The sequence below is a fragment of the Radiomyces spectabilis genome, assembly GCF_025331425.1.
Source record: "Radiomyces spectabilis strain NRRL 2753 chromosome Unknown BYT42scaffold_14, whole genome shotgun sequence".
NCBI lineage: Eukaryota > Fungi > Mucoromycota > Mucoromycetes > Mucorales > Radiomycetaceae > Radiomyces > Radiomyces spectabilis.
Genome location: NW_026251939.1, coordinates 250430 through 273916, shown reverse-complemented (window position 1 = coordinate 273916; position 23487 = coordinate 250430). Strand labels below are relative to the sequence as shown.

Genomic DNA, 23487 nt, shown 5'->3' with positions numbered 1-23487 from the left:
CCTCCTTGTGCATAAAAGCATTTCCACTCACCACACCAGGAATCAAACCATTGCCACATACGGCTTTGCGATCCGAGAAGTGAGATTTGTGAAGTTTCTGGGTGATGATTGGTTAAAATGTTTTAATTTGATTGGATATAATGGGTTCGATGACATATTTTTCGAACCCGCCCGGATGTCCCCGCAGAAAAATAATAAAAAAGACTATAAGAGCATTAGGTGTAATCATTCTTCCAGGATCATTGATAATCGGCCATGTCCCTTTTGCGACTTTTCACTTCCAAGGCACCTTTACTACAGGCCTCATTCAGACGTTCTATTTCGACTGCGCCAGGTATATATCGCCAAGTGAAGTTTGTTGTTTTGCCTGCAATCAGACGGATCCACTAATTGGCCCTTCGTAGTGCTTCTTCACGGCAAACCCGGTGTAGCTAAAGGAGACGGGTACAGTATTTGTGGGGCAAGAAAATGGAAGATCTGGGTTGAATGCTCATCAATCTCTTTAGACCATATACCGTGCATTTTATTACTTCTGACGGCGAGCAAATTGATGTGAAAGCGACCAAAGGCGATACAATGCTCGATCTCGCACAACGTTACGATATAGATTTGGAATGTAAGTCGAGAGGATGTGCGAAGAACAGCTGCAAGGTAATTGACAAGGATTTGGATATAGGTGCCTGTGAAGGATCGTTGGCGTGTTCAACCTGCCACGTTATTTGCGAGCCCGAATACTATGACAAGATGGAAGAACCCTCTGATGAAGAGAATGACATGCTGGACTTGGCATTTGGTTTAACAGAGACGTAAGTGGCGATAAGGATATAGGGATCTGAGCCAGGAACACACTGTTTGCTGACTGGGCTCTTTTGTTTGGAAATTGATCCATCAGTTCACGATTGGGCTGTCAAATTGAAATGAATGATGATCTGGATGGTATCACTGTCCGTATTCCATCGGCTACTCGAAATCTGCGAGTTGATGGTAAGCTAGAGTGGGAGGATCGTGCACAAATAGACTGCTAATGAACTCTTTTACAGGATCCAAGCCTACTCATCATTAAAATAATACCATCTCATCTAGACTCATTTCTTTGTAGCAGTAGACTCATACTATATATATATAAAAAAGGCAAAAAGGGGACAATCGCTAGGAAACTGTCCACAATGAATTGCAAAAGGAACGGAGAACTGAGCAGAAATGAAGGCTGTTGGTAATGGGTAGTGGCCCCGACAAGCACGATCTTTGATGAGGCATGATTCCACTGGACAGTGGAGAAGTCTTGATTGATATTGTTTTATCTCCAATGCAACGACAGCGATATTTCCAATGTCGATATGGAGATTGATCACCTTTGAGCGCAGAAACATCAGCAATTCACAAAAAAAGTCGGTGACATACCCATCATATCCATGGGAGGGATTGGCTGACTAAAAAGGGTCACCTACAATGTCAAGCGGCATCCAGACATGGGCGTTTCGAATAATGGGTGGGCTATAATGAAAGCCAATGTCCTTGGCCCTTCCAAAATGAGAGAAGCACCAATCTAAAAATGAATTTGCAAGGGCAAAAAGACTATGAGTTACTCTGTTGGCAGGGTCGCTCTTAGATGGCCCTGAATGGCGTTTTAGTTAATCGGAGCATAATGTGTCCTTGTACAATGCTTTGATAATTGTATTAGACATCAAAAGCTACTAGTGCTGTCAGAGTATAGGCTTTTATAGGACAAAGACTTATCAGTGATGCACCCTACGCATACGCTGCAGAATGACCTCCACAATCAGCTACCGCAGGCCGGTACAACATTTAATGATGCGCCATTCAGTAAGAATTACTAGCAAGGAGAGCCGCGGGCAACTACTTGATGAACATGATCTACTTTTTGAAAGTCTTGATACTACGTTTGTCACATCTTTGATGGGCAGCTTTTTCCTGCTCACGGGCGGCGGGATGCGAATCTGACACTTGTGCAAAGCTGTTTTCTTTTTGACAACCCGATTTATTACAGTCGACGTTAATCTTTATTTGCTGGTTTTTGTGAATCTGCCGTTGATATCTGATCATGGGCGAATCGCTTTCTTCACAGGATGGATCGGTACGTTATTTGCCTTTTGTTCTTGTTATCTTGTGCTTGTGCGAATTCACCAACACAGAGATCGCGCGATCCAGAATTTCGTCCTTCCACCATACGCGACGCAGCGCAGGAAAGCGACCGATTCGCCTCCAACTGACAGCATCCAGTCGATCGGTACGTTGACTGGGTACTTACCAAGACTATACGGGTTCCACTGTGCACTAACTTTATGAACATAGATCAACTCTGGGCCGACAAGTATGCACCAGACAAAGAGGTAACAGCGCTTCCAGCGAAACGGATCATTGCTGTCGAGTACTTCCAATCTAACAAATTGCATCAAGGCGCAACTTGCTATTCGACCCTCCAAACTGACTGAAGTCAAGTTCCAAATTCAGACTTCTGCATTAGCGGGATCTCCCGATAATCATAAAGTACAGTGATCAGGCACCGGGATCAGCGACGGAATACTAACAATTTTGCTCTACAGTTATTGGTGCTCTCTGGCCCAACAGGTTGCGGCAAGAGTACAATGATACGTATTCTAGGACCGACTTTGGGGTATGATGTAGTGGATTGGGCGAATCAGCCTACGGAGACACGCTACAGTATTGATTACGGTTACGAGTCCAACATGACCCGATTCGAAGAGTTTTTACAGCGATCAATTCAGTCCATTCACTCTCTTGATGACGCGATTGAACCTTGCTCACGTCAGAAGATCATTCTACTCGATGATATCCCGGATATTCTGAACGACACCAACAAATTCAGGTTTCAGAACCTCTTGCAGCGGTCGCTTCGGATCAAGAAACGATTTCTCCTAGTTCTAGTGATCAGTGATGCCTGGATGTACACCGAATCAAAGTATTCGTCCAATGATCAACGGCTCACATCCTTGCGTGATCTGGTTCCTCAGCAAATCCTACAGTCTGAACATTGCCGATTAGTTCAGTAAGCGATCTGTTGATATGCGGTAGACATTATTTGTGGGTACTGACTGCTTAACAGATGTAATCCCATTGTCAAATCACAGCTGGTAAAAGTCATGGATCGGATTCTCGACGCGGAATTTGGGAAAGCGAAAAGCCAAATCATGAGCAAAAATCAAGTGTCAGAAATTGCCGAGCTCAGCCAAGGCGACATTCGATGCGCGATCAATACTCTGCAATTTTATTCATTGACTGTAAATCGAGTGTCTACGGTTCCATCCAAGCGAAAGAAGACCAATGATACCCGACAAAAGTATGAGAGATTGCATCATATGCTTAATACCGTGTTCGTGCATGATGCTTACAACTTTTCAATCGTCAGCTTGTTAGGACGAGGTGCGCCGTTGGAGCTTTTCCATGCCTTGGGCAAGGTGCTCTATTGTAAACGTAAGTTGTGTGGTAAAGCTATTCTTCTCTATGAACGCAGCACATCTCATTGACAGCGATAATTTGCCTTACAGGAGACCGGCATGGCGTTCCGGAATCAGAGCCAGAGGTACTTTTTTTAAAAAAAAAAAATGTGAGAAGAGCTGAATGTGACTCACCAAGATTCGTAACGAATATAGACGATCATGGAATTGCTGCCCGTGGATCACGATGTTTTTCTTGCCTACTTGCATGAAAATTATATTAAATGCCATCAAACGATCGAAGGCTGTGCTGAAGCAATGGAGCAGTTTAGCGATGCGGATTATTTGTCGTCCATGGGTGACTGGCGAGTACGTGAACCACACACAGATCAATGAATAGGTCAACTGAATACTGCTACATATAGGAACCGGCAAGATTGCAATATCAAAGCCTTGTAGCCATGCGAGGATTCATGCTGACGCGAAAATCGCCCATCAAAGGAGGGATTGAGATGAATAAACCGACCTACAACTCAAAGTTTGTGCAGCAAGCGATATTGGGTAAGTGTTGGAATTACTGCATAGCCAACTCGGTTTTTATTCATGCGACCAAAAATTAGATGATCGACTGGCGAGGACTATGGTTCAGAAAGAAGAACTTACGGATCCTGGAGAATGGGGCGATGAAATTAGCGAAGATTTTAGTGAAGATGACTTTGATGATATATTTGGTGACGGGACAGATTTGGCCGACCTTGTGGATGACTTTGCGTGTCCACCATCCAGTTAAATTTCCTTTTCGTTGGCAAATTTCCCAAAATGATACCCAGAAGCATTTCATTTTCCTCCCGTTTTTTTTTTCTCGGCGATTTCTCCCTGGCAACCACGAACTGTGGCGTTCTTCAGCGCATGGCTCGCTTAGGTTCTCACATCAGCGTAACGAGAAAATACTGAATTCTACCTTGCAAGGCCGTCATTGGATCACACGGGCGAACCTGTCATAACAATATCTCCCCCCTTGCATATCCCTCCTGACATTTGCCGCATATTGCCGAAGAACCTTGCATCAACATCATGCCATATTTCCGATCTCGATTGCATTTACGTTATGGGCGTCACGGAACCGCTACTCTGGTTTTTTTTTTTCTTGGAAAACATCTGTATGCCATGTTATAAGCTTATTAAATAAAAGAGCACGCATAGTTTAAAAGGAATGGCGTTACGTTAAAAACGATGACCCCTGATGGGCAGCTTGCCAAAGTTTAATTTTTCATGACTAAGATCTTCATGGTAGACTCAACCGGCCCATGTCCGTCGGTTGTTTTTGTATTTTTTCGTATCTAGCTCACAAAGTATGCTTTATTGGCTTTTGAATAATTAATGGACAGAGTATCTTCAATAGAAGCGGATAAGGAGTAAAGAAGAAAGTAAAACAAGAAAACAACACAAAAAGGAAATAAAATTAAAAAAACAAAACAAGGAAAGAGAAATAGATATGAATGTAATCATGCACGTTTGTCAAATGCTTAATCCTTGCGCTTGTAGAATCGTCTCCACTTGTCATCAATCTTTTCGACATAGTATACACCCGAAGCAATGTGATCGAGGTTGCCGGAAGGAACATAGTCACGAACATTGTGGGTCTTTTCACGGATGGCCATGGCCTCGGCAAAATCTTCAGGCTTGGCAATCGTACGAGCAGCCAAACGTTCTCTCAAGTTCAACTTTTGCTTGATACCATCAGTGGAACCGGTGATACGGAAGGAGATCATGGAAGCGGCCAGACCGGAACCATAAGAGTACAAAAGCACACGCTTGTCCTTGAGCGTTTCGGAATCGACTTCGCTGATGAGCGAAGCAAGACCGGACCAAACAGCAGCAGTGTACATGTTACCGATTTGCTTGGGAACGAAAGCAGCAGGTCCGACCTTCTGGGCATAACCAGCCTTGGTCATACCGACACAAGCCTTTTCTAAATCACGGTTTTCCAATGATTCCGCGTAGCTAACCTCCTTGAAGCCGGCCAAAGGTGCGAACTTCTCATTCTCGGGATCCTTCAAAAAGTCGTTGTAGGACTATCCGATTGACACATGAGTCATTAGTACATGAACGAAACAGTCCCTGCGCTATCATCCATAGGATTTCCCCCGGAATTATCTTATCTACTTACAGCACGGGCAAACGACTTGTTCACCAACTTGGCATAGGGAGAGTGGCACACCAAGTAATCGATGTCATCCATGCTGGGCTTTTCCTTATTCAAGGCCTTACCGAGGCGGCCCATGTAACGGTTGTAGCAAGCATCAAAGGCGGCCAAATAACAAGTGTTGGAATATTTGCCATCCACCACGGGGTATTCCGAATGCATATCGGGCTTATAGAAATCGTAAGCGTGCTCCATGTGAGTGCTACGGAGACCTACACCGACAGCGTAAATTGAATATCTTATCCACTAAATGATAAACCGCTATATTCGTGTTACCTCTTTCTACAACAATGGGAGCATTCTTGCCAATGAGCATAGCAACCACACCGGCACCTGAAGTAGGACGAGCGGCGCCCGAAGCATAGAGGGCCAAATCACCGGCAATGACGATGGCGTAGCGACCATCCCAAGACGAGGATTCAATCCAATTGACCGCGTTGGAGAAAGCGTTGAAACCTCCGTAGCAAGCATTGGTGGTATCGATACCTTCAATTTCATAGTTGCCGTGTTCACCGAACAAGGTCATCAAAGTGGTCTTCACGGACTTAGATTTATCAATGATGGTTTCCGTGCCGACTTCCAAGCGACCAATATCAGTGTATGCGATATTGTACTTTTCCATCAAGTTGTGAACCGCGGTCAAACAGATAGACTGAATGTCTTCGCGGTCGTCAATGAACGCCATCTTCTCTTGACCCAAACCAATAGTGTATTTTCCGGCACTGACTCCGTCAAAAGTTTCCATCTCGCTTTGGTCAACACACTGACGACTGATGTTAAAAACCACAGGAACACGAAAAGTTCACCATCTCGACTTGGTTTATTTGCCACTTACTCTGGAGGGGAAATACATCTCCATGGCAAGAATGCCGACATTCTCGGGGTAGTGTTCAAAGGTGGTAGCAGTCATAGTGCAAGATATCAAGAAGTGAAGATGACGGGAATAAGATGGAAGTTTTTTGTTCTATCGGTTCGAACGCGCTGAAAAAGAAAAAAAAACAAGTTATTTATGGGTTGGGTGAAACACAGATGATGTGCTCAAAATTTTTTTTTCTCAGTTGAATGCCAGCCGATCAACTCGGGGCAAGATAAGGCAGTCCTGATGCTGTAACGTGGAACAGAAGATTAAGGCGTCTAAAAATAACAGGAGGGAGGTAGGTAAGTTTGTAAGGGATGCATAATGGCAACAAGAAAGTGGTAGGAGATGGAACAGTGGGGAAAAAGATGCATAGTGGTATGTTATGGCAGTTTTACGACGATGCTATTTGTAAGACGCAAAAAAAAAAAAAAAAAAAAAAAAAAAATTAGCTTTGGCGGTCATTCATTCCTTCAATTTTTTTTTTCTTTATCGGGAACAGGGCACATACCAGTCATGATCGGTACCTTCCGACTGCCTGGCGCGATCAATCAATTCGGCGGATGCTGTGCAAAATTCATCGGGTTTAGCAGGATCGCGATATATAAACACATCCGTCGTAGGATCGTATCCGATCAAGACAATGAAATGGCCTGCATCAATCAAAAATAAGCAAAATCTTCTTGACCGAGAATATCTTTCCTTCCAATCTGAATGATCATTGCCAAAATCTTACCAAGATAATCATAACCTTTAAACCGTTCCAACACTAAATCCAAATGTCCGCACATGGATGCGAGACATCCTTGCCGTGTCTAACAAAAAAAAAAGCGCGTGGTTAGTGTTGGTTTAAACGGGAACCTTTACTCTTTCAATTCATTGACGCTTTCCGTCGTATACGTTACCCTGCAAAGCTGACAGTCCAATAGCCGAGCGTTAATTAATGCCACAATAACGAAGCGTCTGCAGTGTAAAAATCGTTTGAAATCGTCCAATGGCAAAACCCTAATGCATGATAAAAGAAGAAGAAGAAAAAAAAATGGCATGAGAAATTGAACAGCTATTGGGGCCCAAATTGATAAAGTTTTTCCTTTTGCGCAACCTACATTCTAACAACGTGTACTGAACAACTCTTGGCAATAGCAAATAGTTTGTTCACCCGCTTTTCGTCTTCGTCAAAGTCGTCTTGATAAAACTTTGCATCTTGGTATTCTTTTCTGCTACCCAGGTAGCTTGTATAATAAGTGAAATCTTGAACGTAATTGCGTAAAAGGAAGGCCAAGTCAATCGTCCATATACTTTTTACTGGACACTGCTTGGCCAAGTCATCAACTCCGCAGTTCACGCCCAGTCCTCGCAATACCATAGCCAAACTGGCCAAACCACAATCCCAATACGTGTTCTAAATGGCGATCACAACCATGAGTATTCAGTACATGACGTTACAAAGGTTGTCCATCCGTTCATTTCCTTACCTGCATGATATGTGGGACGCAGTGATCGTTGAAGTCTCCGTAATTCATAATTGCATCTTCCGCTGTTGTCCGACGGTGGTCATCATGGCCCAGAGAAGGCATTCGTGATCAGTTTTAGCCCGGAATGACAGTGAAACTTCGGTGAGATTATGAATATCAGCGTTTAATATGAAATAGATCTCTCCTTCTTGATATAAAAACACAAGAAGAGGAAAAATGGGGAAATATGTTCAACAATCTGGTGGTTTCTTTTTTCTTCTTCGTTTTTTTTTTCCTTCGTTCAGTCAATGGGAAATTTGAGTGCTCAGGATTTGACATTGATCCACGTGATACAGATCACGTGGTCATTTTCCGCGCGGCGATTGCCAAAAAAGACCTGTCGGTCCCCCCGAACAGCAATCACCCTATGATTCTTTGCTTCGCTGTTTATTTCATGGTCATCGGCTTCACCTTTGAAATTGATTGCATGGATGCATATCGTTGTTTGCTTCAACTGTAGAGGTCGGATTTTACAGCCGCGATGCTATAGTTCCGCACAGATTTGAAAATGATATTTATTACAGCGTTTAACTGTGAGATGGATAGATGATCCGCTTCTTATCAAAAAAAACTTAGCCTGCTTTGTAACACGTGAAACGTATCTTCAAATATGAAAGCTCAAATATACCTAAGTGGCAACCTTGAACTCGCGTCTACATTCGGCAAAACGCGATCAGTATGAAGCTCCTGCAGTCTCTTCAAGCGCAAGCTTATATGCAGTCGTGCATAAGATCAAAGAAAAAGAAACGACAAAGAGTAACATGAGAAAACTTTTTTGTAGATAGGTGTTACATGTAGTGCGTTGGCGAAATAACAGTTTCTTCTAGATACAGAATGTACAGAAATGTTAATAATGCCAGGCTACTAGGGCCATACACTGTAGTCTTAAGGTATCATCGCGGCCCCACAAGCCCGTATGAGCGAACTACTAGTGTCTCCTCCCTTATGCATGTGTAAGCAGGTACTGCTGAACGTAGATAAGGAAACAAGAAAGCATACCTGCATTAAACAGATAATGAGTATCATAATGATTCCAAGGATACATTTATGATATTAAATCAGTTACTCAGCCGATTTTCCATTAGAAATTATGGCTATTTTCGCTAATGGAGTATACTGCCTATGCTTAATGCTTGGCTCTGCTTATCCGAACTTGAAATGTACCTTAGCTTTCTCGTGTATGCTCGAAAAGTTTTCCAGTTGCAATTTCTTGCACTCATATCGTCTCGCGTCGGAATCTATTTCCAGGATTTGAACAACCGTAAGTATAGTTACTATTAAATGCACTCCGTTGGCTAACCCTCAAAGGGCGTCGACCCACTCGGTGGGGTCGAGGGGCTTATTGGTGTAAAATTTTCGATCTTTAGTATTGTATCGCCATTAAATTTTTCATACTATCTGTATGTAATTTTGTATGGCCTTTATTCGGTTCAGAGCTTCTTATGCGTTGACTATACTCTAATTGATTTTGTGTCTCTGATTGCTGTTGTTTGCTTGGTGTTTACTGAACGATTCGGGATTTGATTGCCGCTTGTCAATTTTGGTTGCGGAGGTTAAGCTGTCACTGTGGCTTGGACCAGGGTGCCTCTTCTAGTGGGTCCGAATCCCCTTGGCATCAGCAAACACACTTTTGTGCTCGTCATGCTCTCAGCTCAGCCTGCGTACGCTCTTGCGCGAGCGACCTTCAAGCGTGCTCAACGTGGTTTATTTGGAGGCAAGCACATTCAGTTCGGCAATAATGTAAGGCTTCTACCTTTTATCGTTCCTTCGTCATTTGGCATTCTAATTCGATGCGTTCTTTTGGTCCTTGCTTGTAGAATCCCTTTTCCAAGAAGAAGACTAGACGCAATTGGCTTCCCAATGTGCAGAGCAAAAAATTGTATTCCGAAGCAGCACAAAAGTTTTACAGTCTCAAAGTGACGACTTCCGTTTTACGCACCATTGACAAAAAGGGTGGTCTCGATAAATACCTTCTCGAAACCAAAGACAAGAATCTGTTCAGTGAAAAGGCCCTCCAATTGAAAGCCGAAATCAAACGTTGTCTTTAAATCAAACTCTAGACTCTCTATCCTCTATCGGACGATCCCAAAGATCAACAACTGAACGATAGATCCTCTGAATGCAACTTTCCACAGTCTCTCATTCAGTCCTTTTGTATAGTTCGAAACTACCATTAAATTTATTACCATGTGTCACTCTTTCTTCAAACCGTGGATATTCTACTGGTCACTATGTACCTAAACTATTTTGCGTTTTTGGTGAAAGCCGGGCCTCTTGTAGTTAACACAAATTAGGATTCATGTATGGATGGTATGAACTTAACGCTGCTACCGGAAACGGAAAGAAATACGCCGTATACAAACCATGGCATTGATAGCTTGGAACATAACGGCAGCCATTTTAATATCTCATTATATCTCGTATTATAGCGTGTTGTTTTTTCCTGCTTTACTCTCGGAATCGGGGGCTGCCATAGGGTTATTGGAACCAATGAACATGTGAATTTTTATTGAACAACAAATTCAGTGAGTTGAAGTCGCCAATCAGTTAAACAGTAATATATTGGTATGCAACACAAAGAATCGTTGATATGCAGCTTTGGACATCGTAAGGGCCAATGCATCATTGGAAATTGTTTCTCTAAAAAATGTGAAGGGAAAAAATTCCAACCTTTTTGTAGACTGTCATTTTCATCGGCGACATTGAGGGTAATTTATTTCATAGCTTCTTACACGATCAATCGCCGCCCATCGATCGCCATGAAAAAAGATTCCAACTTTGTTCCAGCTGTCGAATGGCCTTTTGAAGAAGTGCAATCCGAAGAATATGATCGCGAATTGCAGACGGAACAAGTTTATGTCACCGATGTAGAGCCACGTCAAACCAGTACAGTTTTAAAGTTTGTCAATCATCATCTCCGCATTTGAGCGTCATCTCATTCAATCCCAATAGATTTGTACAAAAATATCTACCACCGTTACAGGGACTGGAACATTGCAAACGTATACGACGTACGGTGAATGATGGAGGTTGGTGTTCTTGATACTTGATTTTCCCCTCTTCGCGTTGGTTGCTGAAGCTCAGGAACAGGGTTTACACTGACATTGATCCTATGTCAGGCTAAAGCGATATCCCTGGAAGCCTTGGAGCAGCTTTTAAAGGAGCATGAGCTTGAATCTACTGTCCATCATACAGTTGTATCCGTTTCCAAATATGCGCCTGTTAGCCGAGATCAATACGAAGCGTGGAAACATTTGTGGCCAATGACTTACCGAGAAGATACTCGACAAAATCCAAAATTTACAACGGAAGAAATCTCTTCCATCAAAGAACACATGAACGAGCTTTTGGCTTCGAAGCAAGTTCGGGCTCGCATTGTGGATCCATCCTCGAATACCGTCCTTTCCGAAGCGCCTGATACACGGACGGATGGTCATCCACTCCACCATGCTGTGATGAATTGTATTGACTTGATTTCACAGAGAGAACGGGAACAGCATGGGGACGGTGGACGACCGAAGCGAAAAGCGGCTGCAATGATGAATGAAGGTGAAAAGGGAGAAAACAGTGCTACCGGCTATCTGTGCACTGGCTACGATATATTTATTACCCATGAACCATGTGCCATGTGAGTTATCTCCTGAACGACGCTCGAGTTATCACGTATCATGTATACTGAAGAATGGTTTTCCCTTAGGTGCGCGATGGCTTTGGTGCATTCACGGATCGCCCGTGTATTCTATTGCAAAACTACTAGAAATGGTTGTTTAGGCACAATCCACAAGATTCACTCTCATCCAAGCCTAAACCACCACTATCGCGTGTTTAAGAATTTATTGTTGAATCAAGCCCAAATAGAGAACGATCCTCTTGACGCATAATCCCTTATCATATATCACGTATTATCTTCAAAAAGGAATAACCTTTTATTACTCAATGTATCATACCAGTAGTCTCAGTGACTTGAAGCAAGTGACATTCCATATCATTGTGTACAATAATCATAAATGTCACTTTTGCCCGGTTTCTGCGAGCCATACGCACGCCTACTTGGTCTTCTAATATGTTTTCGCCTTCATGGTAAATGACTTGAAAGAAACACAAAGATTTGTTCAAAGAAAAGGGCGAAAGAGTATTCTTGTTGCGAAAGGCCATAGTTGGGTACGAAATCAGGTGACCTAATTTCTGCGCTGCGCTGCGATTCCCGCAAACCGTAATACAAGCCACCTTTGCCCATATTCGTTACTTTCCACCATACTATATTCCACCACCTCGTCAACATGGTAAGCTCCTATTTCGAGCTACACCTCTGAATGCTTCAGTTATATGTATAACGTCAATTTTGCTTAATGTACTGTTCATAAATTGTTAGCCCACCACATATATTCCCACCATTGTAAATGACAACGGTAAGTCAGTTGTCATTCTTTTTGTTCGTGTTGGCGCCAACTCACACTTGTCTCATTAGCCCACAGCGACGCCATTTGGGATGTGGCATGGTCAAAGAACACTAATTTGGTTATCACGGGCTCGGCTGATTCCATGGTGAAATGCTGGTAAGTTTATATATGCAAATCTACAGCTGATGGATGAAATATGACGGGCAATGACAGGGACGGTACTTCTGGCGAACTGAAACACGAACTGGAAGGACATACTTTGGGGGTTATCTCGGTGGATGCTTCGCAAGATGGTTCACGTAATGTATATGGAGAAATGGCTAATGGAGCGAATCAACCTGCTGACGAGTCTATACAGGGTTGGTTACCACTTCGATCGATTCGACCATATCCCTGTGGAATCTGGAAGACAACGGGGCGCTGTTGAAGACTATAACAGCAGCGCCAGTCGAAGCATGGACGGCAAAGTTTAGTCCCGATGGTACACATGTGGCGACCGGTTCACACAACGGCGATATCAATCTGTACAGCGCGGAATCGGGAGAGAAAATCACGTCATTTACTACGAAGCAAAAGTTCATCATGGTCACCGCTTATGTAAGCCAGAGTGTAATTGCTTTGATAAGAGGTTGATGTATTTCTAATATATCGTTCATCAGAGCCCCGATGGTAAATATTTAGCTGCTGGTGCCGAAGATGGTACCATCTTCGTATTCAATACTGAGACCAATCAGTTGGCGCACACACTTTCAGGTACGGATAAATTCTATGCAGCTGCACGGTTCATATAACTTAATCCGTGTTTCATTGATTAGCGCATGCTATGGCTGTACGAAGCCTTACATTTGCGGCTGACGGAAGAACCCTGATCAGCGGCAGTGACGATAAATGTATTCACGTATACGACGTGGAGCACGGTCAGCTGGCGTCAGCTTTAACAGGACATGCCAACTGGGTTCTGGCGGTTGCCGCTAATCCTGATATCAGTAAACAACAGTTAGCCAGTGGTGGTGCTGATAAGAAGGTGAAAATCTGGGATTTGGCAATGAGATCAGTGCTGGAAACACAAGAAAACCACACGGAACAAGTAAGTTTATAATTTTTAAATCGAGAAGCTTGTGGGATCGTGGATATTGGTTGCTCACATGTGTGGCGTCATCGCAGGTTTGGTCACTTGCATGGAATGCAGAGGGTACAAAGCTCGTTTCAGTATCTGACGATAAATCCGTCAAGTGGTATGCAAGCAGTGGATCGGCATAAGATGGAGGTTGGAGAAACGGAAATGAATTTGGGATCCAGATTTGCGCCATCGATAAAAAAGAATGCACATTTTATTATATACAACAAAGAAAGAAACGCGTTTTATCCACTCTGTAAACCGTCGTAAAAAGGAAGGTCCGCTGGGTTTCAGTGAAGCCTCGCAATTGACTCCTTCGAAAGATGATCAACGTGCATATTACATCAAGCTCTGATACGATGGGAAATGCCATCATATAAATACAGTAATCCACGGTCGACTCAGTGTGGAAGAAAAGCTCAACGTAGGATCCACAAGGATATGAGATTCGTCGCCTAGTGGAATTTTTCTTGGAACATTCGACGTACTCATACCATAGTCTAAATAACATGCGCTCTGCAGAAGCCTCAATTTACAAGCACTTACGCCCGAACAAAAAACCCCATCGCTGAACAGCCTTTGATCACATAATTTTTCAAAACCCAAAAGAAGACAACCGACTCGCATCCCGACCCCATCCAACAGACTGAAATATGTAGGATCTGGACATACTGGGAGATTATTTTTGATCAACTATATCAAGTACACACGACCAATCTTTTGAAAAGCTACGGCAAAAGACAATTTTGTTGCTAGCCATCAGTAGCATGAGAAGGACAGATAGAACGGTTTGTATTTTTGAGATGTACACCTCATCATTGAGGGGTAAGCAGTAAATGACCGTCTACATGTAGTTCCGAGAAAACCAAGAAAAGTAACTCAAGACACTAAAGTTAAGTAAATTCCAAGGGTGCATTGCCAGTGAGCATCGTCGAAAATCTGAGAGAAAACGGCGCCACCTACAACTCCCAGATGAACATGTGTACACACTGTCAGTTTCATAAAAATTGAGTCATTGAATTGAGTTGTCGTCGGTATATGGCAGCAAGCAGGTGTAGTGAAAGGATGGCAAGTCGTTCGAAACATTTGAGTTTTGTCGTCACTACCTGTAAAAAGCTGTATGCACCGTAAATAATAATATAGCTCCACAATAAAATGGTAAATGGAAGTGAGCAGAAGTTCACGATCAATTGTTATGCCACCTTTCACTTCGGATATCACCCGACTTCCTATTTTTTTCTCATCCTTCGACTTATCCTAAATAATGGTATCACGATTCTTGATTGCTTCCTGTCTTCCGTGGAATACTGCTCCCTGGGGGTGGGGGTTTGGTTTGCTATGCATTACAGCTAATGCTTGAGGCCTCCTTATCCGGATGCAAGAGACCACAAAAGCTTCTTGTAGCACCGCCTCTACGTTTACGGTCCTTTCTCATTTGGTTGGAAAAGATCGAAAGTTCTTTATTTGCTTCTTTGGTGTTCTGCTATTACCACCCCTTTCTTCTCTGCACATCGCAGATGATGCGATGATACTTCTCACCAGAATCCCAAAAGTGAGCGGCTCGACGAGAGTCCATCAAAGAGTCTATAAAAATAGGCATCCACCGCGTCTGCCAAAGTTCTTTCCTTTTCCCCGAACCTCCCAAATACCTTTCAAGCTCGCCTTTTTCTCCGAGGTGATCCTTTTTTTTTTGGCTGAATTGAACTGAAGGTGAGCTCAAGAATGATGATCCTAAAGGATAGAAGTTTGTATACTAAATATGATTTCATATAATAGTTTATTCAACTGGCCGTCCATCGACGGTTCCGGCGCGTGCTCTCCACGTTCGACGAGCTGAACAGTATTGAGTAGTTCGTCCTGGCCCACTGGGTTGGTTTTTCTGGGCGACGAAGGCGAAGGCCTGTAGATGTTTACAGGTAAGCCCTCTACATGCAATATTTGCTATTACTGTCATACTGGTTTGCTCTTTTTCCATTTTTCGTCCGTCTGATCACATTTTTGACAATGGTTCTTTTCCTCAATTTGTTTTGCTCAATCTGATTTCTCGCTGCTTGCTTCTCCACTTCTTTTTTTGTCTTTGACACCGATTTTTTCTGTGACCAAGGAAGTTGAATAAACTGCAGAGATTTCTGTAAAGGGCTATTGTCAATGTCAATCTGGCGTTCTTCTGTAGCATCATTTAATTTGACTTGGCCAGTAATATGTGTGTCGTTTTACATAATATGCTTCGATCTGTGTAGCTCATCATTCATGCATCAATAAGGTGCCTATTGTTTCATCCATGGGAACTCATTATATTCGTTCTGTCCCCAATTTTTTTCTTTTTTCTTTGGTTTTCTCCTCTATCTTCTGTTTATCTGAAAAACTATCACTATCATTGCATCCGCTCGCATCCATCATCCATCATCCAGACTATGGTTTATCCCGCGTGTATCTATAACCGGTCAAGTCGATTAATTATCAAAAAGGTACGTTTTGTGTGATGTGACTATCCATTTTTCGACAAGGAAAAACTTACCTGTTCTTTTTTCTCTATCCTTTCTTTAGCTTTTGGTTTTCTCTCCGGTTTTCTTTTCGCCCTGGCAAGCCATCCATACCTCCAAATCTTTCTACTTTGTTCGCGCTCAAATGTGGCCAATCCGGTTTCTGTCGTCAAATGGCATTGTCGGTGGTGTGACTCTCTTTTTCATCGGTAACGCTTACATGTCCTCCTCAGCTTGGCTTCACCTGGAATACTTCCCGTGGTATCGTGTTCGATTTTCTTCCCGACCATTTTATTTCGTAGTTTGTAGTATGTATATTTGTATTTTAGTTATAGTCTTCTTGCAGTCTTTTCCTCCTTTTTTTTCCCACAGGGTTTTTAGGGGCGTTTTACAGACGCACCTATTGTTTTACTTTTTTTCTTATATTTTGTATCGTTTCTTTTTATTTCGGCCGGGAAGCTCTGGATATCTGCTGCCTCACATAACTAAGGTAAAATATCTTGACAAAATTTGAATCAATCAAAGAGCTTACTAAGTCATTTTTTTAATACCCAACATTCCCACACATCATTCTAGATCTATCATAACCTTGGGCGGGACGGGACGGAGGGGGTCAATAAGTGCTTTGTTCATTAAAAGTGTTTATGCCAGAGTATTGACATTAATATACCAAAGTTCCATCAAGAGTCTCGCCCAGGTTATGCCGTATTGCGTTAGGCTTTTTGTCTGACGAATGTCAGTCAATAGTAAGAGTGTGACATCCCAGTAGCAGGTGGCATCCATTGCACGGCGGGTGTACGGCTTGTTATATACATCCAACTTCTCTTTGCTAAATACATCAGGGGAAGTAATAAACGTTATATTGTTCTTTTTAGATCCACTATGCGTATGAAAAACCATTAATCAAGGGATCTTTACCATATTTGGAAAGCATACCTTCCAGGTAAAAATGGTGCGAGCAAAGAATTTTCGGCTCAACCACAGCAGCTGCAGAGATTGACTTTTTTTCATTCCCCGTTTGCCAAGGGATTGTTTCTTCGATAAAAAGTCAGACATTGATTCTTATCTTGCCCTGTCAAACTTGTCGATTCTTTTGATTTAACGGTCGGAGCTGGAAGCAAAGGCCCAAACTAAACGATTCTGACTGTTGCTGACAAAACAGCGTCGGCAGCGGAGCATTCCGCTCCGTCATCGACTATCTCGCTAAAATTTGGCACTGTACTTCTTCATCTACAGACAACTGTACCGCGGTGGATCGTAAACTTTCAGTACCTGTAAAACGGACTTTGGACTGCTGCCTAACCCTGTTTCATTCATCGGCCATGGAAGCTGGATATTTCAAAAAATTTCCAAGCTATCATAAGCCGATTTCGGGAATTTTTATTTGAGCTGCAACATTCAACGACGTTCAGTTCAGCATGTGTTTTTTGGACTAACGCAATTAAGGATAGAATACTTCACATTTTCACTTGCTGTCAACGTTTCCATCGATATGGAACATCAACAAATCATGACCCAATATCCACATCAGCGCTCGGCGACTTTCTGAAATAGTAAGGATATCATGAACCCTAAACCAATGCATAGTTGTTGTACGCGCGTCAAGACTTTACCAATGACATATGAGAGTCGTCAAGGATATCGTGATATGCATAAATAAAAACAATATAGGATTGATAAAATCAAAGCTAACTTCGAGTATAATTAGTTCTCATATTGCAGACGGATCGTATGAAAAGGCATGCTGAGTCTCACAAGTGTGATACAGTGATAAAAAAGAAGCCTTACACATGTAACAGAAGAAAGAAGGCACTTTATTTGAAGATACTTTCAGACCTTTCTTATCCCTACATATAATCAGTCATTATAAAATCTATCAAGCAAGGCGGTGAAGCTGCATATACCAAGATTAAATGGCATGAGCCCATTTCACCAAAAAGGGTGGTCACATATCGTGTGGGATGAGCCCACCTTTTTGATTTGTCACGTGCGTGCACATCACGTGGGTATCAATTTTGAGCTTGCCATGTCGAAAGAATCCTTACTTCTCTTTTTTCTTTTTCTCTCCAATCTCTGTTTCCCTAAAGGTATGTAATCTGTCTCTTTAACGGTAGCTGGGTTTGGGGAATAGTGCGAAAATAAACAAGTGAGGGGCGTGGGAGGATGATAACATACAGATGCACGTCCATTTTGGGTCAAGGTTTTCTTTGCGTTATGGGAAGCCGTGCTGACGCAAGCAATGGCCTTTGAGATGTCATTATCGGCTTTAGATGTTTTGGGAGAACATCATCTCTGATGCTGTTTACTCATTCCCATTGTCAACGATTTTGGGAAGGGGTTTTTGCAAAAGGAGATGATGGAAGAAGGCGTGTAGTGGTGTGGGATACTTTTTTTTTATCTAAATTTTTACCCGTTGGAGTTTTTCCCTTTTCTTTTTTCGTTGCTCAACCCTTTACTCTTTTTCACTCTCATTTTTTAGCTTTTTCTTTTTTTTTCCTCTTTCTCTCTTGCAAATATTTGATTCAAAGGTAAGTTCCATTGCGCCCATGAATGGAATGAACTCTAATTGCCTGTTTCAACTACACAGATGACCGAAATTAGAAGGAAGCTTGTCATTGTCGGCGATGGTGCATGCGGAAAGACCTGTCTTTTGATTGTCTTCTCTAAGGGAACTTTCCCTGAGGTGAGTTTTTTCTTTCACTTTTGCACTCCAAATGCTTATCAAAATAACTAAACGTCGCTCTTTCGGGAAGTTCTACGTGCCCACCGTTTTTGAGAACTACGTTGCTGATGTTGAAGTGGACGGAAAACACGTGGAACTGGCTCTGTGGGATACTGCAGGCAAGTACCAAAAAAAAATTAAAAAAATATTAAGCCTTTTTTTCCTCCTCCTCCCCCCCCAACTTGTCTGTTCCCCAGAAATATCTCACCCAAATCTATAGGCCAGGAAGATTATGATCGTTTGCGTCCTTTATCATATCCTGATTCTCATGTTATCTTGATTTGTTTTGCCGTTGACTCTCCCGATTCTTTGGAAAACGTTCAAGAAAAGGTATGACTCGAGAAATTGTTACAAAATATACCATCTACATCTTGCGCTGACACTTTGTCTTTTTTTTTGCAACTTTATAGTGGATTTCTGAAGTGCTTCACTTCTGCCAAGGTCTCCCAATTTTGCTCGTTGGTTGTAAGATGGATCTGCGAGAGGATCCCGGCACCATCGAAGAGCTTAGAAAGAACTCTCAGAGACCCGTGAGCTATGAAGAGGTAAGACTTGGGATCCCTATCGTCAACAGTTTTAATCTTATGTGTTTGTTTCGTGGTCTTAACCTACTTCCTTTTTTTCATCAGGGTGTTGCGGTGGCTCAGAGAATCAGCGCTTACAAGTATCTCGAATGTTCGGCCAAAACTGGTCACGGCGTCCGTGAAGTTTTCGAACATGCCACCAGAGCCGCTTTGATGGTGAGCAAAAAGAAGAAATCCAAGGGCTGTGTTGTTTTGTGAGATGGATAGTTTGTTATAACAGTTTCGTTCCACAAGGAATGTGGCCTTGTTCCTTATCGCCACTGCCCACTTTTTGTATGTTGGTTGTCAGATTGTACCCTTTTTAATCTTACTCGTCTGTCTGTCTTTTTTTTTCTTCTTCTTTTTGCTCTCTCTTTTTTCTCTTTATAACTCATCCTTTTATTTCCATATTCTTAACTGTGTGTTTCATGCATTGTGGGGAGTCTCTTTTTTATCAAGTTTTGGTCGACTTTATAAGGTTATGCTTGCCTGCCAAAAGTTGCTGAGGGTGCGTTTTTGTGAAAAGGTTGCAAAGTTGGTTCTGTTCATAGTTTCTTTTTTTTTGGTGTAACTTCTATTCAATCACTAACGATGGCAAGGGAAAACTGATGCTGGATGGATAGCTAATGCAGGTGATCACAGTTGTTTTTGTTCAGCCATCATCTTTGAGTTATGCTATTTTCCAACTCTCGATGTTACTATTCTGGTTACTTTCATTTCAGCGTGGCTCAGCTTGAATAAATGACCGGGACAAAAAAAGGACGACAGCAGCATTCAGGTTATTGTTGGCTGAGCACATCCTGTATATTTATAGCATGATATCACAGACAACAGACCGGGGCAAAAACTGATCTTTACTGCCACATTTTACCTCTTTCTTCTTTTTCCATAGCTGAGCCGTGCTTATCGTCAAGAGACATCATTATGGGCAATCCCACTCTTGGCGAACTACCAAAACAAGTAAAACATAAAATTCCGACGCCCATGATCGTCATTCATTGCCCATGACGGATTCTCAGTTTTGCGCTCAGACGGGAACTCTGGGATTCTCCAAATGTGGTTACTTTGACCTGGGGAATAAAAAACAAAAAAAAAATCATTTTTAGAAAATTTACGTGCGCACTTTCTGGCGGGCATGTTATGGGGAACCCTTGGCACATTAACATGTTCTTTTACACACGCATATTATCAGTGGCAATATATCCTAATGTCATTGTAAATTGGATTGATTGTTTCAAGTTTGGACTACGGCAAAAGTTCCCAACACTATCATCTATGACATTGCAAAAATGGGCATTTTTGAAATTGAAATTGAGCTTTTTCTGAGCTTGCCTCACTTGAAAGATTGTTTCCAATCCATTACAGTGCCCTGGCAAAAATTTTTGTAATCCCGATAAACTTGTTGACTTCCCTAATGTCTTTTTCATCTTTCAGTTCATTTTTCTCGGGAAATGAAGAAATAATAATGAAATAAGTTGCAAGGAAGCAAAAATCATGACTTGGTCTTCTATTGGCGGGGAGTGTGGGGGATCTCGTCATATTACCTTGGCCTTGTAGAATGCCTGCGTAATCCTGGTGGGAAAATTCGCTGAAACTGACGACGTTGTTCATCAAAAAGAAGAGGCCATCTTCATTAGGATGACTTCTATTTTCAATAAAGTGTATGATACAAGTTGAAATATAGTTTAAGGAGCCATGCATTACGTCTGTACCAAAGTTATGTGCACCTGGTGTATCCGATCAGCCAACATAAGAACACTTGAATAAAGACATCCTGATCGATCTCTCTCTACCAGTATCTGAGACCTACTTCATGCAGCTATTTCATGCGATGAGGCCCCACTCTTATCAAAGGATAAAATATGACGTGAAGCGATGAGAAAAGACACATGTCGTCTTTTTCCTGCTTCATTATTGGACAATAAAGGTTTTAGCTACAGTACGAGGGATCGCCTCTTTTTCATGTCTATAAAAGACGACGCATCTTCCATCCACCCTATTTCCTCTTCATCGCACATCTACTTTCTTATTTCTTTTCTCGCGCAAAACCATCCATCTATCGCGGTATATATTTTCATTGCTTTTTTCATTACATTTACTCAAACCCAACTGCACTGTACGTATACTCATGATGACCACAACTGTGATATCAAAACGACTGAACCTCTACATAAGCTTGGGCGCCGAAAGCTTTTTTTTTTGTGGCCTATAATGAAACTTTTTTTTGAAAGGTAATGTATTTGTGCTCTCAAGTGCCTTCCTTACTTTTTGAATGTTATGCCGAATCACTCACTTGTTGTGTGCTTCCCTAGTTTAAATAACTGAATGAACAAAGCCCATGCCTTGGCGGTGTGCGGTGGCGACTCCCGCAATGCGGTGAAAACACTTTTTTTGTAAGTAAAAACAAAAGAACAGTAAGTGTGGCTTGTCTAATGCATCCATCTTTTTTTTGTATGTCCTTGTCCTTTGGTTTTCTCTCTTTTTTGATACCTTAAGACAACATTACCTTCCCTCTTCTAAGATTTTGATTTGTAAATTTTTACCCAAGATTTTTTCAATTAAACTGTACATGTAGGAGTGGTTAGGCATTTGTTGATTGCCCGCTTTTGAATAACCTTGCACGTTTTCAGTCTTTTTCATCGGCTTTCAGATGGACCACATTCTTTCATTTTATGACTCCGCCAGTGCATTGCTGAAATGCGACTTTTATTTTTCGCAGCACAGGGAAAAAAAAAAAAAAAAAGAAAAAGAAAAAAAATGGGCTGCAAAGAATCGAGAAAGCAAGTTCATCTACTATTACCGTCACGCTCCTTACCGTAGTTATTTTAAATGAGTGATCCATCAAATTCCCAGAAAAGATCTCGCGAAGCAGAAGAACAGCCCGCTAGAAAACAGGCACGCCATACCAATACATTACAGGAACCCACGATTTTTGGTGTAAAACCATTGGATGACATTGTGCGTTACATTGGTGACTTTATATGGGACCATTGCGCAAGAGAAAACGTTGAAGTAAATATGGCACTCCTGCTTAATATTGAACTCGAAGTAGAATAAAACGAAATCAGCAACTGATCGTCTGGAAATCGATGTCATAGATCGAAGCAAAGTTAGGCGTGTTTGTCGATAAACGAACGCACCGTCGGATAGACATTGGTGCAAAAACAGAAACTGGTAATTCGTATTGTGGCATGGAGACTGCTAGTGACTGAAACTGACTGTTAATTCCTGATAGTTTTAACTGACTGTAGATCAGTGCGCTTCGAATCGGATATGCCTTTAGAACAGCACAGGCACTTCAACAAGATGTTGAACGATCTCGTAAATAAAACGCAAGCACGAGATTATAAAGTATGCAATGGATGCCAGGGCACCCTTCTGGAAGTGACGCTCAACGGGTGAAAATAGGGTGAACGTATTAGATACAAGCATACAAAGGAAACAGATCGGTTTTACGAAGGGGGACGGTCAAGGATTCGTGTCACAACAGATCAGCAAACAGGACAGGTCAGTTGGTAGAATTATATCGCTCTCTGATTTTGATGCAACCGCAATCCCATTGACTTTTTTGTTTTTTTACAGATTGTCCCCAACGGCATCATTGAAAAGATTCGTATAGCCGATCTTAACATTCATTCTCCCATGCAACCACTGGATTATAGGATATCTATCAATATTGAAATGCCTCGTAAGTACCACTCACTGCATTCCACTTTTATATCCCATACTAATATACATTTTGTTATTAAACAAGGTAATAAACCTACAAACATGCCTAATTATGAACGTAATAAGGATCGCTTATCGTATCAACATGGCGGTTTCAATTTCGATCTGACCCAAGTAAAAGGCGCTCCGGTAAGCAAAAAGCGAGAGGGATATATTTCTGGATTGGGGCGGCTAATGTGAATCGATGGTCATCCAAGAACAAGGACGAAGACATGCGACACGAATTGGAGCTGGAGTTCATCGATGCGAAATCTTTGGCAACTGAAAAACAGAAAATGGAAAGGAGAGAAGCATCGCACTATTTACAAATGGTGGAAAGCTTTGTGAACAATATCCGTCTACTAAGCCAAAACGCTCAACGTCTAGCATAGTAGGATAATAAATTACAAAATTACAAAGACACAAGAAGCTGCTAATAACAGCAAAAAAATAGGATGTGTACAAGTTTACATACGCAGATATGCAGATGTTCTTTTTAACC

General features: G+C 42.0%; 11 protein-coding genes across 11 annotated transcripts; 9 read left to right on the top strand and 2 right to left on the bottom strand.

The window, feature by feature from the left end:
- Positions 1-177: 177 nt before the first annotated feature.
- BYT42DRAFT_585693 (2Fe-2S ferredoxin-type domain-containing protein) lies at positions 178-1195 on the top strand. Its single transcript, XM_051570007.1, has 6 exons — positions 178-334; positions 405-444; positions 507-616; positions 677-806; positions 893-984; positions 1041-1195. The coding sequence occupies exons 1-6, from the start codon at positions 256-258 to the stop codon at positions 1061-1063; spliced, it is 474 nt and encodes a 157-aa protein (XP_051419325.1). The 5' UTR covers positions 178-255; the 3' UTR covers positions 1064-1195.
- Positions 1196-2007: 812 nt separating this feature from the next.
- Positions 2008-4612, top strand: BYT42DRAFT_585690 (Rad17 cell cycle checkpoint protein-domain-containing protein). Its single transcript, XM_051570006.1, has 10 exons — positions 2008-2095; positions 2170-2351; positions 2419-2508; positions 2565-3028; positions 3086-3319; positions 3389-3453; positions 3528-3562; positions 3633-3785; positions 3842-3977; positions 4037-4612. Exons 2-10 carry the CDS (start codon positions 2304-2306, stop codon positions 4204-4206), a joined length of 1395 nt encoding a protein of 464 aa, XP_051419324.1. The 5' UTR covers positions 2008-2095; positions 2170-2303; the 3' UTR covers positions 4207-4612.
- A 330-nt stretch (positions 4613-4942) lies between these two features.
- On the bottom strand, positions 4943-6532 carry BYT42DRAFT_617743 (hydroxymethylglutaryl-CoA synthase; the record flags this gene model as incomplete). Its single annotated transcript, XM_051572209.1, has 4 exons — positions 4943-5491; positions 5587-5834; positions 5899-6385; positions 6458-6532. The coding sequence occupies 4 exons, from the start codon at positions 6530-6532 to the stop codon at positions 4943-4945; spliced, it is 1359 nt and encodes a 452-aa protein (XP_051419323.1).
- Positions 6533-6696: 164 nt separating this feature from the next.
- BYT42DRAFT_121605 (Guanylyl cyclase) lies at positions 6697-8233 on the bottom strand. The gene is made up of 6 exons (XM_051562144.1): positions 7954-8233; positions 7585-7880; positions 7384-7483; positions 7215-7293; positions 6990-7131; positions 6697-6883 (listed from the first exon to the last, which is right to left on the bottom strand). Exons 1-6 carry the CDS (start codon positions 8053-8055, stop codon positions 6862-6864), a joined length of 741 nt encoding a protein of 246 aa, XP_051419322.1. The 5' UTR covers positions 8056-8233; the 3' UTR covers positions 6697-6861.
- Positions 8234-9633: 1400 nt separating this feature from the next.
- BYT42DRAFT_503924 (uncharacterized protein) lies at positions 9634-10040 on the top strand (the record flags this gene model as incomplete). The annotated part of the gene is made up of 2 exons (XM_051564936.1): positions 9634-9732; positions 9810-10040. 2 exons carry the CDS (start codon positions 9634-9636, stop codon positions 10038-10040), a joined length of 330 nt encoding a protein of 109 aa, XP_051419321.1.
- Positions 10041-10751: 711 nt separating this feature from the next.
- On the top strand, positions 10752-11624 carry BYT42DRAFT_549387 (uncharacterized protein; the record flags this gene model as incomplete). The annotated part of the gene is made up of 2 exons (XM_051566066.1): positions 10752-10878; positions 11188-11624. 2 exons carry the CDS (start codon positions 10752-10754, stop codon positions 11622-11624), a joined length of 564 nt encoding a protein of 187 aa, XP_051419320.1.
- Positions 11625-12459: 835 nt separating this feature from the next.
- On the top strand, positions 12460-13792 carry BYT42DRAFT_624864 (WD40-repeat-containing domain protein). The gene is made up of 6 exons (XM_051572399.1): positions 12460-12548; positions 12606-12691; positions 12751-12989; positions 13052-13145; positions 13208-13479; positions 13557-13792. The coding sequence occupies exons 1-6, from the start codon at positions 12535-12537 to the stop codon at positions 13650-13652; spliced, it is 801 nt and encodes a 266-aa protein (XP_051419319.1). The 5' UTR covers positions 12460-12534; the 3' UTR covers positions 13653-13792.
- A 2277-nt stretch (positions 13793-16069) lies between these two features.
- BYT42DRAFT_585664 (uncharacterized protein) lies at positions 16070-16349 on the top strand (the record flags this gene model as incomplete). The annotated part of the gene is given in 2 exon segments (XM_051570005.1): positions 16070-16308; positions 16324-16349. A coding segment is annotated over 1 exon segment (157 nt), but the record flags the coding sequence as incomplete, so codon positions are not given.
- Positions 16350-18015: 1666 nt separating this feature from the next.
- BYT42DRAFT_585661 (uncharacterized protein) lies at positions 18016-18613 on the top strand. The gene is made up of 2 exons (XM_051570004.1): positions 18016-18520; positions 18580-18613. The coding sequence occupies exons 1-2, from the start codon at positions 18288-18290 to the stop codon at positions 18581-18583; spliced, it is 237 nt and encodes a 78-aa protein (XP_051419317.1). The 5' UTR covers positions 18016-18287; the 3' UTR covers positions 18584-18613.
- BYT42DRAFT_595611 (GTP-binding protein rhoA) lies at positions 18580-19496 on the top strand (the record flags this gene model as incomplete). Its single annotated transcript, XM_051570868.1, has 5 exons — positions 18580-18675; positions 18746-18833; positions 18935-19044; positions 19125-19259; positions 19344-19496. The coding sequence occupies 5 exons, from the start codon at positions 18580-18582 to the stop codon at positions 19494-19496; spliced, it is 582 nt and encodes a 193-aa protein (XP_051419316.1).
- A 2610-nt stretch (positions 19497-22106) lies between these two features.
- On the top strand, positions 22107-23377 carry BYT42DRAFT_503847 (mRNA triphosphatase CET1; the record flags this gene model as incomplete). Its single annotated transcript, XM_051564932.1, has 7 exons — positions 22107-22289; positions 22376-22451; positions 22513-22628; positions 22686-22784; positions 22860-22965; positions 23032-23135; positions 23204-23377. The coding sequence occupies 7 exons, from the start codon at positions 22107-22109 to the stop codon at positions 23375-23377; spliced, it is 858 nt and encodes a 285-aa protein (XP_051419315.1).
- Between the last annotated feature and the right edge of the window lie 110 nt (positions 23378-23487).

Coding starts and splice junctions, on each gene's coding strand:
- BYT42DRAFT_585661 (XM_051570004.1), top strand. CDS start 18,288: ATGCTGTTTACTCATTCCCATTGTCAACGATTTTGGGAAGGGGTTTTT.
- BYT42DRAFT_585693 (XM_051570007.1), top strand. CDS start 256: ATGTCCCTTTTGCGACTTTTCACTTCCAAGGCACCTTTACTACAGGCC. Junction 445..506: donor GGTGTAGCTAAAGGAGACGG/GTACAGTATTTG, acceptor CAATCTCTTTAG/ACCATATACCGTGCATTTTA. Junction 617..676: donor TTACGATATAGATTTGGAAT/GTAAGTCGAGAG, acceptor ATTTGGATATAG/GTGCCTGTGAAGGATCGTTG.
- BYT42DRAFT_585690 (XM_051570006.1), top strand. CDS start 2,304: ATGAACATAGATCAACTCTGGGCCGACAAGTATGCACCAGACAAAGAG. Junction 3,320..3,388: donor ACCAATGATACCCGACAAAA/GTATGAGAGATT, acceptor TTCAATCGTCAG/CTTGTTAGGACGAGGTGCGC. Junction 3,563..3,632: donor TTCCGGAATCAGAGCCAGAG/GTACTTTTTTTA, acceptor TAACGAATATAG/ACGATCATGGAATTGCTGCC.
- BYT42DRAFT_624864 (XM_051572399.1), top strand. Junction 13,146..13,207: donor GTTGGCGCACACACTTTCAG/GTACGGATAAAT, acceptor TTCATTGATTAG/CGCATGCTATGGCTGTACGA. Junction 13,480..13,556: donor AAGAAAACCACACGGAACAA/GTAAGTTTATAA, acceptor GCGTCATCGCAG/GTTTGGTCACTTGCATGGAA.
- BYT42DRAFT_121605 (XM_051562144.1), bottom strand. CDS start 8,055: ATGCCTTCTCTGGGCCATGATGACCACCGTCGGACAACAGCGGAAGAT. Junction 7,484..7,584: donor TCAGTACACGTTGTTAGAAT/GTAGGTTGCGCA, acceptor ATCATGCATTAG/GGTTTTGCCATTGGACGATT. Junction 6,884..6,989: donor GAAGGTACCGATCATGACTG/GTATGTGCCCTG, acceptor TCTTACAAATAG/CATCGTCGTAAAACTGCCAT.